Genomic DNA, 22,386 nt, shown 5'->3' with positions numbered 1-22,386 from the left:
CGCTTTCCTTTGGCAGGCGTCCTTATCTGGTCCCTGCAGCCCTGGCCCGGGCTGGTGCAGTCTCTTCCTCCACCCACACCCTGCACACACGGGGCTGGCCGGCCGTCGGGGGCTGTGCGGCCACCAGCTCAATAGCTCGCTCTCCCCCCACGCCTCCCTCTGCCTCACTCAGTCTCCAGCTCTGGCTACATGTGTCTCCTCCTGGTTTTCTGTTCTGTTCTTTCTCTTTCTTTTCTCTCTTTCCTTCCTTTCTTCCTGTCTTAACTGCCTCTGTGTTTCTCCCCCTGGATTTCTGTCGTATTCTCTCTTCGCGTGTATTTATCTCCCTCTGTGTCTCTGTCTCTATCTCAGTGTCTCTCCTTCTAGGTGTCTCAGAATATCTCTTTGGGATGACAGTCTCACTCTCACTCTCTGTTTCTTTCTGACTATCTCCATCTCTCTGTCACTACCTGCGGACTCTGCCTGTACGTGTATGTGCACGTGTGTGCGCACATGCGTGCGTGTGTGTGTGTGTGTGTGTGTGTGTGTGTCTTTGTCTCTCTGATTCTGCCTCTTTCTCCCTCCCTCTGGCCTTCATGTCGTGTCTCTGTCTCTTCATTGCCTCTGTCTCTGTCTCCCTCTCCTCTCTCTGACTCACCTCTCCCTATCCGTCCCTCCTCCTTGTGGGTCTCTGAACCCTCCTGATTGACTATTGTCCTGTTTCTAACCCCTGCCCCATCGCTTGCTCACCCACTGGGTCCCTGACACCCACACAGGTCAAACCGCTTCCCTCTGTTGCCTCACTCCCTGGTTACAGCTCCAGCTTCCCTTGGATGACAGCCTCAGGAGGTCAGTGCTGGCAGTAGGCGTGAGGTCCCACAGCTACCAGACTTTGGGATTCATGCATCTGTAAAGTTAAAAATAATAATAAAAAAAAAATGGAGGGTATCAGCAGAAGGTGACTGTTATTCTTTCTAAATGGGAATTTTTTTTTTAAAGACTCACCAACTTCTTATCCTTCCATAATAGAACATTTTAACACCGAAAGCAGCAGTAGGAAGAGCAAGATCTAACAATATGCAATAGTCCAAAGGAATTAATTTTACGTAAACATTTGCAACATTGCCTTTATTTTACTTATTCTGCCTCAAATGGGTGAAGATATTTTGGGGGCCCAGCCCCGTTGGAAACCACGGATCTTGCTTGAGCAAGCCCCTCCCTGCGCCCCCTGGGGAAGTGGAGACACCCTTACCACGGGCACAAAGGGGAAAGCTGGGACAGGACTCGTTGGCCACTCTAGCCCCTCTGGTCTCTTCCCTGAAATAAGTTACTGAAGCTGCCCGGCTGGGGGTCAGACACCAGGCCCCCTGCACTTCATGCCTTCCTTTGGTCTTGGGGGCCTCTGAACAATTTCACCTCCTCTGTGCTTCGCTTTCCTCATTTGTAAAATGAGCAAAAAAATAACTAGCCTTCTAGGGTCGCCTCACACATAGCAGAGGCTCAGGACTTGTTAGCCACTATTATTCTTATTGCAAAGAGGGGGCAACATGGGCTGAGGCTAGAACCTGTTAGGGAGAGAAGGCACGTGCACCCAGCCACCAGCTGTGAGCCACACGTCAGGGGTTCTACCGGCCTGAGAAGGAGCCACAGTGGTGGGAGGCCTGAGGGCTTTAAACCCCAGCAAGGCTGCTTTGCAGGGGCCATGGGGGGGGGGGGGCTGGGACTGGGAAGACCTTCCCCTGCCTCTGAAGAGGACCCCACCTAGCTGGCTCAGGCACCCCAAGCCCAGGAACCGGCACTCTGGTCCCGGACACCCACACTGCCAACAGGAGCAAAGGTGAAGCTCCAAGTGGCTTTGATGGCTGCAGAGGCTGGCGAGGGGGAGCCTGGGCAGGAGAGGCACAGGGTGGACACCAGTGACCGTGGACACCATGGGAGGCAGCCTCTAGATGGCCAGAAACTCTGGAGGCTGACTCAGCAGATGAGGTTGGAGGTCTGAGCAAGCAGGTGAGAGTAATTAGAGAAACTTTGGGTTATTGATGGAAATTGACTTCATTTGTATTCAAGGCCAGGCAGGCCCATTACAATTGGACAAACATTTCCTTAACAGCTGCTCTGAGCCAAGCTCTGTGCTAGTCAGGGAATGCAGAGAGTTAAAAGAACAAGGAACTTTCTTCCCAGGGATTCACACAAGGCTTATCTAGGGCTGGTGGTGTTCTGCCTCTGAGGAAGGCCAGAGACACAGGCGAGGCCAGCCTGAAACATTTGACACTTCTGTTCCCGGTATGCACCACTCGGCGATGTGCACTTTGAAGACAGAACTGATGGGACTTGGTGACTTCTTGGATGAGAGTGTGAGGGAGAGGGAGGCACAGGTGGCTCCCAATGTCTTGGCTTGGCACATGGGGGGATAGCGAAGGCATTTCCGAGAGACAACACAGGACAGTGAGTGGGTCTGGCGGGGACACATATTCCAGATGGGGCCGGTTGAGTGTGTGGTGCTTGAGGCATACGCAGGTCAACAGGCATACACACATTTAGGGATCAGGAGAAACGTCAAGATAGAGAAATGAATGAGTTGGTGCAAGGATGTGGGACCACGAGCTGTGAAGGCTGGACAAAATGTGCCTGTTGGGTGGGGCAGTGACCTAAGGGTGCGCATAGCAGGCAAACAGCCTAAGACAAGACATGGCGGAGGAAGAAAGAGGCACAAAAATTAAGAAAAGGTAATAATTCCACTGAGCTTAAGCACGAGTTGCCTTAGGGTGGCTGTGAGAGGTGCATCACAACTGCAGAGATACAGAGGTTTAGACGGCAGAAGTTACTGCTTGCCCGGGTGAAGTCTGTACACAATTCAGCAGGCAACAGGGCGCCGTTGACGGGTGTGGAGCAGAGGTGTGGTGTAATGAAGGCTACGTCTCAGGGTGAGTTAACCCAACAGCACGTGATGAATTAAAACAAAGACCAGAACAAAGAATATAGGAGACAGGGATCGTCATTTATTTGTTCATTTGACAAGCAGTGAGCCTCCTCTCTGCAGAAGCAACCCTTCTCCCCAACCTAACACCCAGACCCTAATCTGCCAAGGGTTTAGACACCAAATCACCCAGTGTTAATACTGCATGCAAACAAAGGGTAAGTGTAGGGTTCTACTGAACATTTCAGTATTATCAGTAAGTGTGAATGAGTTAAGGTCCCCTACTGAAAGAAAAGGAGTTTCTTTTATGCTTGTAGATCAAGGGTTTACTGTATATAAAGCCTTGGTCTGCAAGCATAATTTGTTCCAGAAACATGCTTATATTCCAAAGCACTTGTAGAGAAAAGCGAATTTCAAGAACCCTTGGCTCAGTTGTGCTCATGTGACATTCAGCATCGCGTACTACTCGTATTACAAGACATCGCTCGTTTATCAAGTTAAAATTTATTAGAAATGTTTGCTCGTCTTGTGGAACACTCACAGAACAGGTTGCTCACAATCCCAGGTTTTTACTATATATACAATGGAACACTATTCAGCCTGAAAAAGAAAGGAAATTCTGACAGCTGCTACAATGTGGATGAACCTTGAGGACATTGTGCTGAGTGAAATAAGCCAGACACAAAAGGTCAAATACTGTAGGATTTCACTTTATCAGGTACTCAGAGTAGTAAAATTCATAGAGACAGAAAGTAGAACAGTGGTTGTCAGGGGCTGGAGAGCGAGTTGTTTAATGGGTAGAGAGCTTCAGTCCTGCAAGTTGAAGAGGGTTCTGGAGATCTCCATACCGCACAACGATGTGAATGTACATGCTACTACTGAACTGTATACTCAAAAATGGTTAAGGGGGCAAATTTTACGTTATGGGTATCTTATCAATTAAAAATGAGGATAATTTTTAAAAGCAGTTTCAGAATGCTTCATAGAACAAAACCCAACTCTAAGAAATCTAAATCTAAAACAGCGATTTGGAAAGACTACAAATAAAGGAATAGGAAAGACACAGCAAGCAAACATAAACGAAAAGCAAACAGGGGTTGTGATCCTGATAGAGGACAAGACAGAACTCAGACTCCCAAGCACTGAATGAATGATATATGAAGATGACAGAAGAGCGAGGCCATCTGGGCATTCAGACAGCACAGAAATTATGGGAACTGCGAGAAGAAATACAAATGCTAATAACGGGAGACTGAAACACACGACTTTCAGTCCCAGATGCATCAAAAGGCCAAAAAACTAATACAGAAAACCTAAACAGTATAATCTATGAACTGCATTTCTTGTGTCCGTATCAAACTTTGTAGCCCCCAAACAGAGACACTTCCTTTTAATGCACATCGCGGAAACTGACCACGTATTAGAGCAAAAGAAACTGCAAAGCTTCACTCAGTGGTTTCAGTGGGATTAAAGGATATAGAAGCACTTTGAAAACTAAAAGTATCGGGGCGCCTGGGTGGCTCAGTCGGTTGAGCGTCTGACTTTGGCTCAGGTCACAGTCTCACGGTTCGTGGGTTTGAGCCCTGCATCAGGCTCTGTGCTGACCGCTTGCTCAGAGCCTGGAGTCTGCTTTGGATTCTGTGTCTCCTTCTCTCTCTGCCCCTCCCCCGCTCATGCTTTGTCTCACTCTGTTTCTTAAAAATAAATAAATGTAAAAAAAATTTTTTAATAAAAAAAAAAAAGAAAACTAAAAGTATCAGCCAGTATCAGTTACTGGTGCCACCAACACTATGACCGTCATTATTACCATTATTCACTGCTGGTGGTCTTTCCGCTCATTCACTGCTTCTCTTCCAAGTTCTAGAGGACTCTGCCAAACAGGTGAGGTAGAATTAATGTAAATATAAATCTTTACTGTCGCCCTTAGCGCTACCACCCCTTCAGTGTTTACCACGTGCCACGTCCTGTGCAGCTTTCAACGTGGGCCTTTCTTAGAAATAGCTAATTGTTTTCATGAAAGTGAGTTTTCTGCTTCTCTTCTATCACCTCTGGGGCCTAGAGCAGTGCTGAGTGAATTTCGAATTAAGTGTTTGGTGAAGACTTATGGACTGAAGTGCACGGATTAAGGACCTACTTCAAAGTCAGATCTGAGTTTCAGACTTCACTCTGGCACTTGCTAGCTGTGTGACCTTGGACAAATTAAATGCCCATTCTGAACCTTAGTTTTCTCCTATGTAAACAGAGATAATACACCAGCTAGCATTGTTCAGAAGTTTAAATGTAGTAACACACGTAAAGTGTCCAGCATGGTACCTCATCTACAATAGGCATTCAATAAATGTTAGTCTGAGGTTGAGGAAGGGTAGGTAAAACTCACCAAAACAGATAAACTTAGAATGGGGGTTGTTTTTCCTCAAAAAACAAATAAAAATCATCTTAATTTTTTTTTAACGTTTATTTATTTTTGAGACAGAGAGAGACAGAGCATGAACGGGGGAGGGTCAGAGAGAGAGGGAGACACAGAATCTGAAACAGGCTCCAGGCTCTGAGCTGTCAGCACAGAGCCCGACGTGGGGCTCGAACTCACAGACTGCGAGATCATGAGCTGAGCTGAAGTTGGATGCTTTACCGACTGAGCCACCCAGGCACCCCCCCCGCAATCACCTTTAAATAGAAACACCCTCCAATGCATTTGAAATGTTTTTTTTTTTTTAATATCATGGGGGTAACAGTGAAGTCAGTTCAGGTATACCTGTATTATGGAATACTGCATTGCAATGAAAAAGGAGTGAACTCTATCTCTATGTTCACCTATGAAAAGATGGCCATGATGTGTTGCTGGGTCTAAAAAAAAAAAAAAGGCAAGCTTCAGAGTCTGAACAGAATAGTTCCCTTTCCTGCTTTTTAAAAATTATGTATGGGGGTGCCTGGGTGGCTCAGTTGTTTAAGCGTCCAACTCTTCATTTCAGCTCAGGTCATGGTCTCATGGTTCAGGGGATTGAGCCCTGTGTTGGATGCTGTGCTGACAGCACAGAGCCTGCTTAGGATGCTCTCTCTCTCCCTCTCTGCCCCTCCCCAGCTTGTGCATGCGCTCTCTCTCTCTCAAAATAAGTTAAAAAATTATGTACGTATAGAGAAAGATCCGGAAGGATATACATCTAATTGTCAAAGGGGAGTGAGATTAGGAACTTACAAGAAGTTTCTTTTTTAACTTTTTACATCCCAGTTTCTTTTGTAATTTCCAACACACACACACACACACACACACGCACGCACGCACACACACACACACGCACACGGAAAAAAGAAAAAAATAAATAAATAGGACAAAAGTTCTCAATTTCTCTTTGGCCTGTCATTTTCATGGGCTTGGGAAGCAGTTTAACTGAACAGAGGAGGTGGTTAATTCTTCTGGCAAGGAAAGGGATTTCCATACCCAGCTTTTCCTTTTGAGAGAAAGAGGCTCAAGGAAGGGGAGAGGGAGAAAGCACTGCTCCAGCATTCCTCATTACTCAGCGGATCCAAACAGGTAGTCCCGTTCTCGTCCCTGCCACCATTGCAGCCCTGACACAGAGGAACAGAGAAACTCTTTGATAAATGTCAGCTAAAATAGAGCAATCAGCTGAAAGCCATTTGCTGAGCCGTCTGACTGCCCTGGGCTGGAGGTTTTCCTTTATTCATTTATCATGATATACAGCTTTGGCCAACATACACACAGGAGAGAAATTGTTGACATGTGGGACCCAAGTACAGAAAATCTTTCATTTTCCAACCTCCCCCCCCCCCCAACCCTGTCTGTTCACCAAATAAGTTTTTGTTTATTTAAAGACTACAGAGGATTTGGCTGTTAAGAACCAAATGCCTTTGGAGTGGAGTTACAACATAATTTATCATTTCCTCTGTTTATTAAAAAATCCTGCATCTTTGAGAAGCACATTTGCTAGGAGTGGGGGCTTTCGGCCACTCACGAAAGGCTGCTGCAATGCCCCCGCCATGTGGCTTACCCCAAAAAAGGCTCCTCGATTGCTATTTCCATCCCTGTTCTTCCCTCAGCTGACTTCCGATCGTGTGATGGCCACTCAGGGCTGGCGAGAGGGGTTGGACCGAGGACAGGTAAGCGGGGCAGGAGACTGTTAGCTTCTTTCATTTTTGACCTGATTCTGACCTTGAACCCCCACTGGCTGCGCACAGTGTGAGCCACTAGTACAAGCAGCGGGAGAAGAGCAGACTTCCCGCAAGGGATAGAATATGAGAGGAGTCAGACAGCAAGGGAAGCTGGGTGCTGCTTCGAAAGAGTGCGGCCAGGCCTGGCTGCTGCCCAAGGGGGGCCACTCGAAAGGCAGACAAAACTGGAATGGACTTCCTACCTTCCACCTGAGACAGTCCAGTGTGCCGTGCACCCCTCAAAGACAGAGGTCACACCTTACCCATTTTTGCATTCCCAGCATGTAGCACAGCACCTGACACACGGTGTGTTCAATCAATGTTTATGAAGGCTGCAGGATGCGTGGGCAGAGCACAAGCTTTACATCAGGCCTCAGTTTGAATCCCAGCTCTGCCGCTTGCTAGCTGTGTAACCCCCGGCAAGAAACTTGACCTCTTTTGAGCTCCTCCCTCTTGGTAAAATGAGACTGACAGTGAAGAATGGAACCTTCTATCACTTGCTAGGCTTGTTACTTTGGGCAAGTTACCCAATACTCTCAAGTCCCCATTCTCAGTTTTTCTATTTGTAAAGTGGAGAGAATACACATGTTGCAATTGTACCATGAAGATTAAACATATTGCCTAGAACTGCATGTAGCTCATGACGGCTATATTATGAATGAGAGAAAGGAAAGCAAGAAAGGAAAGGAAGGGAAGGGAAAGGGAAAAAGAAGGAAGGAAGGAAGATTAATTATTATTGGAGAATCAATCGATTGTTTACTGGAGAAAAAACCTAACAACCCCAGCACCCAAAGATGAGCCACAACAAACCACTTGTCTGTCAACAACAGGCGGGCCCTGGGGGAAAGGTATCTCATCACCAAGTAAATGCTGAGGACAAAGGCGAGGCAAGAGTGGAAAATGACAGAATGATGGTGTTATGATTGGAAGGACGGGAAAAGAAGCCAGTACTTGTTGAGCGGCTACTCTGTGCAATTCATTCACAACACATCTCGATGCCTACTATGTTCCAGACATTACGCCAAGATCTGAGGAAAATGAAGATCTAGAGACTAAGTACCAAAAAGGTTCAATTCAAAGCAGTAGACAGTCCTGAGAGCCAATAATAGGAGCCCTAGGTTGGGGGAATGAGGAGGACTTCCCGGAGCAAGTGGTACCCAAGCAGGGACGTGAAGGATGAACAGGACTGGCCAGGTAGGTCAGCAGCGGAGGAACGGTTGAGGCAGAGAAAAAAGCATGTGTGAAGATGACTCAGAGGCAAAAGTATTGTTCTGGTGGCTTTCCGTAAAGGTCCTTAGGGAACATTAATCCGGATTGACTCTACCCGTTCCTTTGTGGTTGTTATTCTTTACAATTTATTTTGATTTTATTGTTACGTAAGAACGCGCCTCTGGCGAAGGGATCCAGTCACAGGTGAAGGCCCACACCAGCCCAGAGTTCAAAGTTGGGGACAGGGCCTGACTAATTGAAAAGGAGGCTCCCAAGATGAGAAACAGACGGGCTAAGCCTGCCAATAGTCCTAGTTGCTTGGCAATGTCACGATCAGGGCAAATGCCTGAAGTAGAGGCCATCTGTCAGCAACAGATACTCTCTGAGGGCCACCCATGGCAGAGGGCCAGGGCAGAATGGGGTGGACAGGGAGCAGGAAGAAGAGAAGGAACAAGTCTGGGTGCCCCACCAGAAGGCCTGGAAGGCTGAGCCTCACAAACACTGACAACTGCAAGACGGCAGCCTTCGGTGTAGACGGGGAAGAGGGGTGCCAATGTGCCACCCACGGGCTCCACCAGAAACCAGGCTCCGGAGTACCGCTGCCCCTGGTGGGCTTTCATCCGAGGAGTTCTTTGGTCTTCGCTGCCAGATGCCTGTCCAGCTCTGCTACCGTATCATCGGCCATTTGGCTGATCTGCAGGGACACAAAATGAGACGGCCCGATAACTGAGGCTGGCGAAGGAGAGGGGGACAGACATTCCAAAGCTATGAGGAAGTGATCTGGGAAACGGTAACGGTGACAAAAGCCTCACACTATTCAGGCACCATGCTGATTCCTAACAGCAGCGCATGAAATAGATACAATTATTATCCCCATTTCACAGATGAGGAAACTGGGGCAGTGAATCACTTGTTCAGGATACACAGCTGAAGGTAGCAATGACAAAATTCAATCCTGGGTAGTCTGATTTCACAGCCCAAAATTCTTAAATATTATTATAGAATACAGAGAAGCCAGCTTTCTCTGTCACTTAAGGACCCTCTAGAATTTCCTACACCTCAGACACTCTGCTAGCTAAATCCCATATTAATTGATAAGAAAATTGAGGTCCCAATAGTTTAAGCAGAAAAAAGAAGTCCTGAGAAAAGATGAAGTAAATCTGGTTAACAAACCTGGGAAATCCATCAGGCACTGAAGAAATGCAAATGGAAACAAGATATAATTCAGTTATCGCAGTTAACGAAATCTGATGTCGTCGTTTTTTTTTTTTTTTTTTTTTTTTTTTTCAACGTTTTTTATTTATTTTTGGGACAGAGAGAGACAGAGCATGAACGGGGGAGGGGCAGAGAGAGAGGGAGACACAGAATCGGAAACAGGCTCCAGGCTCCAAGCCATCGGCCCAGAGCCTGACGCGGGGCTCGAACTCACGGACCGCGAGATCGTGACCTGGCTGAAGTCGGAGGCTTAACCGACTGCGCCACCCAGGCGCCCCTGATGTTGTCGTTTTTAACTTACAATATTTGACTCCAGAAAGCTATGGTAAAATGGATAAGCTCGTACATCAGTGAAAAGAATTCGAGTGGATGCAAATGTCCGTAACATTTTTTCACCCCCCAAATCTCTCCACTGGGAAATTACCACATGAATGGAATCTGAAAAAAATTTCTAACGTTCTGTATGCAAATACATATTATTTATATATATATATATATATATATATATATATATATATACACACACATACATATATATATATATGTATATATATATATGTATATATATATAGGCTTTATTTTTAATAACGAAAAGTCAGAAAATCTAAAGTGATAGAACAGGGAAGCGTGTGAGTACATACAGCCATTAAAAATGGCAAAGACTGTCTATTTCTCGCGGTGAGGGTATAAGTACGAGAAACACAAAACAACTTAGTAAGTGCGGCAGCTTCCCTCCCACGTCTAAAAGGGACCCGAGGCAGGAAGCCTTGAAGGGGGCAGCACGGGGCCCAGGATCTGTGTGCTCAGTGGCACAGCAGCTGTTTGACATCTTTATTTGCAGACCACAGGCCTTGGCCAGGAACTGGGAACTAAATGCACTGTGGAAAGGGAAGAAACTAAAAAGGATTTGGAGCAACTGGCCCCGGGCAGGGAGACAACCAGGCTCTCACCATAGCAACAGCTGCTCGTTTGTAGCTGGGAAAGCACCGCTTCAGGGGCTGCTGGGCACGCGGCTGGGCTCCAAACGGCCGCTTGGGCCCTCCTCACTCAGCCACGTACTCTTTAGATGCTCTGCCCGCCCCCCCCCCCCCCCCCCCGCCCCTGGGGCGGCCACCTTGCACGGCGTGTGGCAGGGTGCCCGCAGCACTCACTCCGGCGCCTGGAGGCCGGCAGCCTGGGACGGCAGGAGCCAGCACCGCAACGCTCCTCTGGGAAAACGGCGTGGAGGGCAGTCTGGGTTCAAGAGTGGGGACCAGGGGGAGGAAGACTATATAGGGTAACAGTGCGATAATGTGTGTGCTGGATTACATTCTCGGTGGGATAACGATGTGCAAGTCACTGAGCCTCGCTTCCCTCATCGCTCAAGTGGGGACGCTGGGCCCTTCCTCAGAGTGGTTGTGAAGGGCTAAGTGCGTTCATCGATATGCAGGCACAGCGTAAACGGCTTATTTGCTATGCAAATCGGCTTGTGTTACTCTGAGTTTATCATTTCCTGACTTCAAGTTAATCGATTCATGGAAATATTTACTAACTTTCTACCGAATTGTAGGCACAAAGTGCCCCTGGGGACAGTCAGGCTGCAAGTTCATCTTGTCTGTCTTCGTCAGACTTCTTAAGATAATGATCACCAACAACGACCCCACTGCCACCAGCAGCTCCCTCTTACTGAGTATCACTACATGCCAGACACTGGGCTAAAAACTTCCTGTGCACTGTTTCACATGATCCTCAAAACATATGAAATGCTGTTATTATCTCCCTTTAAAACATTGTGAATATTTCATTAGTTCACCTGCCAGTTGCACAGCAGTTCATTAGTATGCAAAGGGGTTTTGTCCTCTGTTATTTCATTCAAATCCAACAACCACACATAACCTCTGTAAGGCAGGTGGGTCAGGTATTATCCCCACTGTACAGAGGAGTAAACCAAGGCACAAAATGTTAACTCTCCTGCCCAAGGTCACATCAGAAAGTCAGTGGTGAGACTGAGTGAGGAACTCACCCACCCCAACTGCCAGTTTGGTGCCGCGACTCCCCTGGGGAGCCCCCCCACCCCTCCGGCACCAGTGGAACTGGGTGAGGGTCACTCCAACAGCCGATCCCAGTTCTACATTCAAAGGGTGGGGAAAGGAAAGGGACGGGCAAATATAGCGGACACTTAGCGAGGACCAGCAACCCCACCAGCCGCTTTTAATATATGTCCTTTGGTCTCCTCGCCAGTCCTGGGAGATAAGACCCACTACTCCCACTTTATAGAAGCTCAGAAAGGTAAGCCGTTCGCTAACCTGAGCAGCTGGGAAGTAAAAGAGCTGGGATGGGGGTCAGTCAGGCCTGTCTGCCGGCAGAGCAAGAGTCCTTTCCGTTTTAATACACTGCCTCATAGAGATCACATCACCATCACCCTACCGCCACCACATCTGCTCCCTTCTAGTGCAGGAGAGGGGAAGGCAGAGACAGGAAAGGGGATGGCGGGAGCACAAGGCGCACCGGGGCGGGCTGGGTAAAGTCAGCCTTCCCGAGGCTTGTCGGAACACCCAGGGCCTCACCTGGTCCAGCCCCCTGCCTGCGTGCCTGTCCTGTCCGCTAGAAGCCCTGCCCTCCTTCAGCCACCAGCACCCAGCCTCACTCAGAGCAGCAAGCTCCTCAGAAAAAGACGGCAGTGAAAGATCTTGGCCAGATGTACTGGTGGTTTCTGCCAAGTGCTTTCATGCTCGGCAGGCCCATTTACTGACGCAAAGGTGAAAGAGCAGGCTGGCGGATGTCAGAGTCCCGGGAGGGCAGGCCCCTGTCCTTCTTCAGCAGAGCTGGCCTGGGCTGAGGACTGGGAGGGTGGGGGTGGGGGTGGGGGTGGGGGTCAGAAGTGACTCTAGGGATAGAACCCACAACCAAATCCTTCCATTTTTATACACCAAAGAAGGAAGAGTTTTATGACATAGTTTTTAAAAATCTGACCTCAAAAGAATTTTGGAACATACAAAAAAATGTCCCACAAAGAATAATATTGAAATTGCTCATAATCCCATTGCCTGAAATGATGCACAACATTCTCTAGTGGATAAGATGCCACCCTTTTTTTTAAGATTTTATTTTTAAGTGATCTCTACACCCAATGTGGGGCTCAAACTCACAAGCCCAAGATCAAGAGCCACATGCCCTACCGACTGAACCAGCCAGGCACCCCTAAGCTGCCAATCCTTTTATGTACATGAAAGGTTCTGTTATAAAAATGGAGTCATATTATAATATTGTTATGTAACCTACCTCAAAAGAATAAATTCCAGGGCTCCTGGGTGACTCAATTGGTTAAGCGCCCGACTTTGGCTCAGGTCATGATCTCGCAGTTTGTGAGTTCGAGCCCCGTGTCGGGTTCTGGGCTGACAGCTCAGAGCCTGAAGCCTGCTTCGGATTCTGTGTCTCCCTCTCTCTCTGCCCCTCCCTGCTCGCACTCTGACACACTCTCTCTCTTTCTCTCTCTCAAAAATAAACATTAAATAAATACATTCCAAAAGAAACTTACCATATCTGCAAAATATTTTTTATAACTGTCTCTATACAGAGATTCCAGTAAGTGGATGTAACACAATTTATTTTCCCACTGTCAGAAATTTAGACAGTTTCCAATTTCCAACAGATACCTCTGTAGGTAAGATTCTCAACAATTTTATTTTGGGTAAATTCCTAAGCCACTGAATCAGAAATGTATGGATTTTGGTATATATTGCTATATTATTTTAGAAAGGTTGTATAGATTTATACAAAGAATAACTTAATCTTTTCTGTGGAGTGTAGAAACAAAAGCAATACTTCCAAGATAAGCAGCATTTCAAGCTCACACTAAAAATTCTGGGTTCAGATGTTAGGCATTAGAAAAGGCAACCAATTTTTAAAAATATACATATTCTAAAAACCTTGCGAGTGATTTAGGCAGTAAGAATCTTAAAAATATGCATTCCCGTTGTGCAATAATTCCACACTTGGGACTCTATCCTAGGGAAATCATCTCTACAAAGATTTATGTATAAAAATATTCACTGCAACCTTATTTATAACAAAAAAGTTTAAACAAACTAAATGTCCAACAAGAGGCTTATGAAAGTGAATTATGGTATAAACCACAAGACAGACTGTTTTGTAACCATCAGAAATGGCTGTTTAAGACACGAGAAAATGCTAACGGTTTTAATGCTAAACAGAAAATATAAAAAGCTGAGTACAAAACTGTATGAATACTACATTCTCAAACGTGTTAAAAACTGTGTAGTTAAAAAAAAAAAAAAAAAAAAAAAAAGAGGGAAAGCAGAAATACTCCAAAATGTTAAGAGCAGTTGTCTCTGCAATGTGGGTTTATGGTGTGGATTTTTCCCCCATGTTTTAAAACAGTCTTCTGAACTCTACATTTTCTACAGTGAGCATACATTACACTTTAATAATCAAGAACAAAGTAAACAAATACATTTTTACAAACTTTGATAAAACAACAATCAGCTTGTCTCACTTATTCAAAAAACCAAAACAAAAAACACACACCCAAAACTCCAGATTAGTGCCTTCTGTCAGAGAAAAAGAATAAAACAAAGTGTGCACCAGGCTGTCTCCTGAAGATTTTCTTACTCAAACTTTTAACCATATGACAATAAACTATTAATCTAATGATAAGAACTCACATTTAAATGATAATATCTTAAATAATAAAGGTTCTTGCACTGGATATATTATGTATATACACGGTGATCCTTTCTCTTGTAATATGACGTTACACCTTTCCAGAGATAACTTGAAGGTCTGCACTAGAATGTTAACAATGGTCATCTCTGGGGGATGAGATTCCAACTACTATCTTCTTATTTTTTAAAAAAAAATTACATTAAGCATGTATAAGCTTAGCATCAGAAAACTAATAAAGTTATCTTCATTTTGAAAAATAAGAATAGTAAACAGTTGTAAGTATTGAAGAAAAAAATCTAGTCTAAATAGGAAGGTGAAAAGCCAGGTGCTAGTGTGAAGGCTTCTAGCCACTTTGTCAAGTGGGTTTTATCAAGAGTATTGCTTATCTGATCATTCTTCCCATTGCAGGGAACACAGGCTCTGGTCCCTGAGGCACAGGGCCAGTCTTGTTGAGTGAGGAGTGCCTGGCAGGTTCCTGAGGTCCACGGGCCTACCACTAAGAAGCAGTGAAAAGGTCTAGTGTTGACTGTAGAGACAGACTCTCCTGGGGATGGACAAGGAGCTGGCCCAGGTGGGGCCAGGGACAGACTCCTGCAAGGCAGGATGGGTGCTCAGAAAGGCCAGCCTAACCCAGGAGCCTCTTTTAGCTGGTACAGGGAAAAAAGAGAAGAAGAGGGCACAAAGAAGGTGAGAAGGGAGCTCTGAGAGTCCAGGAGTTGGATATTCTAAAGGTGCTTCTAACATCTCCAGGGCAACCCTTTAAGGCAGGAATTACAAATCCCTTTTTACAGAACAAACGGACTACAAGGAGTCAAGAAATGTCCCCAGGGTCACAGGACATCAAGTGCAGAACTCCCTTGATCTAACTCTGGTATCATCACAGGGGTACACCGTAAGGCTTCTAGGTCATTAATTACCTTCTGTGTCTGCTTTTGCAGAATTATCTGGGCAGCTTTTTAAAAATATACATTCCTAGGTAAACATACTGAATGTCAGAAAATGCAGGAGCAGAGCCCAGGCCCAGCTTTTTCTTTGGTGGTGGTTAAGGCCGGCCTACAACTGGCATTCTAACTGCTGGTCCAGGAGGAGAGCAATTGGTTAATTTATGGCCTCCTCCAGATGCCCCTTAACAGCGTTCCTTGCTTCCAACCTCTCCTCTCCTTACTCCCCATCCTGCCCACACTCACATTCAATCTTCCTAAAATAATGATTCTATGGTGGATGCAGAGGCTTTAAGCAAGCCCATTATACTATGCTAAACATTATTCTATCTCCTAAATACTAGTAAATTCATCTTCCTATCTTAATTCCACCGGTTCAGGTTCAGGTTCAGACCACCATTTCCTGGCTGGATTTCTGTAACAGCCCCCCTGGCCTCCCTGCCTCCAGTCGTGCCCCCTACAATCTGTCTTCTACACAGCCACCATAGTCATCTTTCATAAGCACAGATATGACCTCCCCACCCACGGTCTACAAAAAAGAAAAAATCTTGCCAGGGAGTTACTATATCAGAATCACGGGAGGAGCATTTAAAAATGCAGATCCCATGGGGCGTCTGGGTGGCTCAGTCAGTTAAGCATCTGACTCCGGCTCAAGTCATGATCTCACAGTCTGTGAGTTTGAGCCCTGCGTCGGGCTCTGTGCTGACAGGTCAGAGCCTGGAGGCTGCTTCGGATTCTGTGTCTCCCTCTCTCTCTGCCCCTCCCCCACTCACTCTGTCTCAAAAATAAACATTAAAAAAAATTTTTTTAATGCAGATCCCTAGGCCCCACCCCAGATTCACTGACTCAATCTCTGAGAGCAGGGTCCCAGAAACCTGTATTTTTATAAGCTCCTCAAGTGGTTGTGATGCTGTGGTGGATTAGACTACTATTCTATAAATATTCACTCCCTCCCCTGGAGTTCCATGAATATGTATGTTTTCCTGTCTCAGTGATACTGGGCTTGGCCCATGTGATTCACTTGGCCAATGGGATGTACCAAGAACAGGTGCTTAAAATGTACTTGAGTGGTTGGGCTTACGCTCTTGGCATCTGCTGTTGCAGAGATGCCCTGAGAAGACTGTTGACTCCAGAAGACTGAGAGACACATAAAGCAGAGTTGAACCCAATCCAACATCTGGAACCAAGCCCACTAAGCCCAGCCTAGAACCACGACCCCCCAGCTGAGCAGATACGAGACTAAGAAATAATGCCCGATATTGTAAATCGCCGAGTTTTGAGGTGGCCTGTTAGGCAGCATTTATCAGACAACTGATAAAGTGGCACAGCCCATGTGGGAGTCTCTGGACATGCTAAAGTTCAACCTGCTCAGCGTGGCCTCCAAGCCCTTCCATGAACTGGCCACTGTGTCCTTTCTACCCATTCCGAAGCCCCAGCCACTGTTCACACCAGTCACCCACCCGCACAATGTTCTTTTACACAGCATACCTTTGCGTTGTTATGAACACCGTTAAGTCCTTCTGTGTCAGCACCCAACCAACCACATGAGAGTATTAGCAAACTGCCTGTGTTGGGATCCACTGGGACCACTTACCAGCACTGTGGCTTTGAGCGAGTTATTTAGCTTCTCCGAACCTCAGTTTCCCCACGACCCACTTCACAGCTCTGTAGCAACGGGGAGAAATGAAGGGTTCGGCGTGGAGCCTGGGACCTAGCAAAGCATCAACAGCACCCTCCCTTCCTCCATATCCCCAGGGCTAAGCCCAGAACAGAGACTCCATCAGTCCTGATCACGTCAATGAAAGAACCAGGGGTACTGTTTTAGTTTTTCTCTCTTCAGACACAAACAAGTGGTTCCCTGCGTCAGAGACGTAACTACTACATCTGTTGGCAGTAGTTACCTGTTTCTCTATGAGCCTAATGGTGTCCTCGGAGACCTTGTCTTTTGATTTCTTTAGCTTATTCATTGCGTTGCTACGAACTTTCCGTAAAGAATCCTTGGCCTTGTTGGTGTTCTGTTTCGCCAGTTTCACCAGCATTTCCCTGTGCTCCCTGGTCACTCTGATTAAAAAAAAAAAGAAGAACATTTCAGCAAGATCATCCTCTACAGTATCTGTTAGCCAAGAATTTAACATTACTCTGTCCACTAGGTCCACGGTTTGTAGCTTTGCTCTCCTTTGGTGATGACCTTTACATTCCTGAAACGTGCATTCCTGGTGAGTCAGGTGAGGAGAGCTACGAAGAATACTGCTTAAAAGCTCAAGCCAGGGTGTCCTAACCATGCCACCTGACCATGCATAACTGACTTCCTCTCCTCAGAGTTCCCACCTGTATAATGGGGATGCTGTGAAGATTATATGAGATGGTGCACATAAACTGTTTAGCACTGGCCCTGGCCCATTTTAAGTACTCAATAAAAGGACGTCACTATTAGCTCTACCTCTGCCCCTTTCTCACCCACTAAAGATGCAACACAAATGAGTGATGATGCTATAGAAACGTGCCATCGTCAAATCTCTAAATCACCTGAAACAAGTAGCAATCTTCAGAATCTTATTATTTTAGCAAATTACTTGTGTGTCACTTCAAAACTGACCAAGACAGAACATGAGTCCCAACCACCACACCAGGAAACTTCCACAAAGACGTCATGAGAGTGTCTGACACATGTAAGTGCTCAATGCCACTTATTTTCACTATTCCCTTCCTCCTCCTAACAACGCCAATGAGCACATTGAAGGCCTACCACAAACCCCTGGGAAAGGCTGAACCTTACAACTATATGAGGCACTTATTATTATTCTTATGTTACATGGACTCATCACAACAACCCAGCAAAGTAACCCAACACGTTTGCTCTGCCTTTGTTTCTTGGTCACGCATACAGTTGAGTGCCTACTTACCTACAAAAGCAGTTCCGGGCATGTGAACAGTAACAGACTTGTGGTCAACACTAACAGACCTTTGTTCTGTTAGTAGGGACCTCAGCCAGACATTTACCATGGGAGTGTGGGAAGTGCTGTGGTAAGGGAAGCGGAGAAGTACAAGGTGCCACAGGAGCACAAAAGCAGCTCAGCTAACTCGCCAGGAACTGTCCAAGTTGGGGCAGGCAGCAAGCGAGGGAAGACTCTCCTGAAGAAATAATACCTAAATGCGGCAGTCTTTGGGTCTGCTCACTAGTGTTCTGCTTCTTATTCCTTCCAGTAGGAAAGCATTTTTCCTGTATCTCTAAAGTCTGGTGTGGCTCCACAACTGCTCTGGTCAATGAAACATGAGCAGAAATGACGCACCTCAGGGCAGAAGCTTTAAGAGCCAGTGTGTGCTCCACCATATTTGTGTCTGTTGGCTGCAATACAAGTGGAGACGGAGCTTCCATCAGCTTGGGTCCCAGAGTGACTATGATAAACAGCACCCACCAGGCAGCATGAGCAAGAAACAGATTTCTGTGATAAGCCATGGAGATTTGGAGATTGTCTGTTACTACAGCATAGCCCGTCCTGTCCTAATACACAACTAGGTTCTGAAGAATGAGTGCCGGTTGTCCATGCTGGCGTGGCAAGGGATGGATTTCCAGGAGGAAGAAAAGAGCACATACAAAGGCTTTCAGCTGCAGAGACCAGGTGTCATTTGAGGAATTACTGGACAGGCAACAAAAGAGTGACAAGAGGCTGGAAACCCATACCATGGAGGGTCTTGCAAGGTCATGAGCGCCACTTTACAGATGAAGAGAATGAGGCCCAAGAAGTTTGGGCCAAACCCAGGCTGACCTGTCTCAAAAGCCAATAGTCTCAATATGACAAAATTCCTCTGCCCCCCTGGGTTCTGAAATGGACATCACTGGCATACGGTTCCTGACCCTCCCATCAGTGTGGTTCTTGCTTGGTGAGGACGATCCCAAGTTCTGGGTCTATGTTCCATGTGAAACACTGACAAGCAGGTGTTAAAGATTTAGTGGCATCTACCTGCTATTTTTTTTTTTTCCCTGACAGGATGAGGGAAAAAAAAAAATTAAAGAATTTTGAGAAAAGATGAGCTCTGAAGACAAAGCGGACAGATGCATTATAAATCAATTCTTCTGGATTCAGCTATTTGAAGGTATTCTCAAAGTAGAAATGATCCTGATTACTGTCATTATTAAGCCCATCTATGCCAGGTGAGTACTTTAAGTACATTACCTCAAAGACCCTCGCAACAACTCTTCCAGCTAGACTCCCCCCATCTTCCAATGAGGAAATTGAGGCGCACAGGTGTGGAGTGACTTACCCATGAGCCTGAGTGATGGGACTGGGATTCAAATCCAGATCTCTCTGCCCTGTATGCTTTCCACTACTCCGTGCTGCCTACCCCTTGTAATCTATTTCAGATAAATTATGCATTGTTGCCATCACTTCTGCTTCCAGGCAGAAAGCTTTTCAAAGTCAGTAATACGAATCTTGGGACTGAAAAGGACAAAACCACCATGTCAGGAGTTTAGGGATTTGGATCAGATCTTGTTACTTTTATGGTTTTTAATTCATTGAACAAAAATCATGCTGACATGTTTAGGTCTCTTTTTTGTTCTGCCAAAGCATATGTCAGTATAAGGAAGGAAAAGGAAAATTAAAACTTGATCCAGTGATTCAAAAAACTTAATCCCGCTGAAATACTAGGAGGGGCAGAAAATAAATGAATCTGAGTCTGTAAGAAACCTCTTAAACTTAGAGCTCTGAGCAGAGGTATTTCAATCTTCTATTTCATATATAATTTGAAATAAGTATCCCACTGCTTAGACAATCTTTAATAAAAAATTTATCTAACCAACTTCTTTTCACCACATTGTTACATTTACATTTTATGTGAAGAAAAAAACCATATGTATTTTTAGAAAATATAAATTGGGACTCAAAGACGTCTTAGGAGTAAAAGGCTATATAAAGAAAACACAATTGTAGTAAGTGTAATTTGGCCTTAATACAAACATACTATTTTGTATTAATGTAAATGTGACCACAGTAGACTGTTAACAGCAGTTTCCATACATAATAGTGCCCAATTACTGACAATGACAAAAATGTTTCAGTTTCAGGATGCAAGCACAGAGGCAATAATCTAAAGAAATGGAGAGGGGGTGCTGTGAGAGGGTTAAGAAGTGGGGGTGGTGGCGGGCACAGGGAGGGTGGAGAGGAAGAAGGGAATATGCATGCTGGTTCAGGGTGTTGGCTCGAAAGGTACCTCAAATACAAGTTCAGAAGCAGCTGGGGTGATGGAAACCCACTGGTTTTGAAGTCAGCCAGACGTGTTTCATTCCCATGCCTATCACTCAGAAGCTAAGTATCCTTGGGCAAGCTACTTAATCTCTCAGAGCCTCAGATTCCTCACCTCTAAAATGAAGATAATAAAAACACCTTACAGGGTGATGGGAAGAACCAGACATAATACATATATAAAGTACCAGTAAAGACAGCAGCACATAGTAGCTTTGAATAAATGATAGCGTTTATGAATGTTTTAATCAAATACACTTAATTACTTCCTCATGAAACAACGAGGGCACATCTGTTTTAGAAAAGAAACATACCATATTATGGAAATATTTTAACTCCTTTCCAAACCAGTGATTAATACATCTGATCATCTCCATCTCGCATTCAGGGGGTTCTCCCGGCACACGCTGGTTTGTCCTCCAGGCTTCTGCACTCAGCCGGTTGGTTCTGAGCACCCGCTCTGCACTTGGCGTGCATTCATTCATCAAGCACTGGCTGAGGCCCCTGAGTCCTGTGCCAGATCCCGGGCCAGGCCGAGGAGCTCCAGAGAGAAGGCAGGCCTGGTCCAACTTCCCCGGAGGCTCAGTCCAGTGGCGGAGACAAACTCGTCAGCCACTACTTAGAAAGGGAGTGAGTGGCGCTAGGACAGAGGGGTGGACCTTCCGCAGGAGCACCAGGCAAAAAAGTACAACTCTGCCTCGAGACTTGGAAAATGCCTTAGAAGCATTTCGGTCCACTGCATTTCAGGCAGAAGCATGGTGGGAGTCTAATGGCAGGAAGGCAGGAGGCTGCAAAGGTCAAATCTGTCCTGCAGGCCTAGAGTTTTCACATTCCTCTTTAGCCACAAAACTCTGGCTTCAGAGAAAACCAAGGCAGAGGCTCCACTTATAAATTTATAAAACAGATAACAAGAGAGCTATTCCAGTTAATGAGGGGAAGGGCCGTCGGGGAGGGGTGGCGCTCTGTGCCAGGCCCAGGACTGAGTCTGCCCTGCCTCCCCTCCACTTTGGGCCTGCCACTAACTGGCTGAGGGACCTCATGCAAGTTATTTAAACTCTCTGGACCTTGGTCTTCTCATTTGGAAACAGAAATTAAAATCAAGCAAACAAAAAACCCAAGCATCTACCTTTCAGAGTTCTTGTGAGGATTCTATGAGAGAATACGCGGAAAGCACACAGTACAAAGCCTGGTAGAGAATAAACACTCAGAGAATGTCAGCTGCCTTTGCTGCTGTGGTTTATGTGTTGGCATTCACTGAGGCATCTTCGAATAATGATGCGTTTGTTCTTGGAAGTTTTTATCAACGGAGAAATGACAGGGCAAACAATCTATGCTTCAGCAAGATGGCTTTTTGAGATTCTATTAGTAATTTAACGTCTCACATACATTTTAAAATCCACATGCTCCCAGCATGTAGCCCTGAACTTTTCTCTTTTCAGTACTAATTCATTTAGTTTATGGTTTCATTCTACAGCTATTTACTGGGCACGTATTGTGTGCCAGCCCCAATGCCAGCCCCGAGGGATACAGCATTAAACACACGAGTTTACTGTCTGGCAAGGAAGGCAGTCATTACACACACATACACGCACAATTAATCAATATGTTACAGTTGTAATAAGCACAATAAAGACATGTAGAGTTCTATGAAAATAATTAGTGGGGGAAGGGAGTCTGACCGAGGTCTCTTGTGGGATTCCAGGAGCAAAATGTGGGGACATTCAAGAGGAGTGACATTTAAATTAAGAGGTGCAAGAGTGGAGGGGCTGGGGGAGATCATTCCCACCAGAGGGAATGGTCGGTGTAAAGTTAAGGCAGCTTTCCAGGTAGGAAGGTGGGTACTGCTCTCTGAGGGGCTGAAAACGGCCGTGAGGCTGAGAACAGAAAGAAGAGAAGACTGTTCCAAAGGAGGCTGGCGAGCCTGGCAAGCCCAAGAGTATGCATACAGGCCCTTCAATGTCACATGGAAGCCCGGTAGGTCCACCAACAAGTAAAGAGACACACAAATGGTACATGCACACGGTGCAATTGCATTCAGCCTCAAAAAGGAAAT

At 45.8% G+C, this 22,386-nt stretch overlaps 1 protein-coding gene across 9 annotated transcripts in view; it reads right to left on the bottom strand.

Moving 5' to 3' along the window:
- Positions 1–513: 513 nt before the first annotated feature.
- Positions 514–22,386, bottom strand: part of MRRF (mitochondrial ribosome recycling factor) — a 59,779-nt gene continuing 37,906 nt past the window's right edge. For 6 of the 9 annotated variants that reach the window (XM_060608774.3, XM_078436519.2, XM_060608782.3 and 3 more), the window contains exons 6-7: positions 16,992–17,151; positions 3,382–8,963 (exon numbers count right to left, since the gene is read on the bottom strand). In XM_060608774.3, coding sequence (XP_060464757.1) covers positions 8,886–8,963; positions 16,992–17,151 — 238 coding nt within the window. In that variant the 3' untranslated portion in view covers positions 3,382–8,885. Of the gene's footprint in view, positions 887–3,381; positions 8,964–16,684; positions 16,756–16,991; positions 17,152–22,386 lie in introns of those variants that run through there. The other 3 variants (XM_078436516.2, XM_060608776.3, XM_060608775.3) reach the window with 3 other exon arrangements.

This window comes from Panthera onca, chromosome D4, assembly GCF_046562875.1.
Source record: "Panthera onca isolate mPanOnc1 chromosome D4, mPanOnc1 haplotype 2, whole genome shotgun sequence".
In the NCBI taxonomy this organism is placed as follows: domain Eukaryota; kingdom Metazoa; phylum Chordata; class Mammalia; order Carnivora; family Felidae; genus Panthera; species Panthera onca.
Note: the sequence above shows the minus strand (reverse complement) of the source record. Positions and strands in the feature narration are given on the sequence as shown.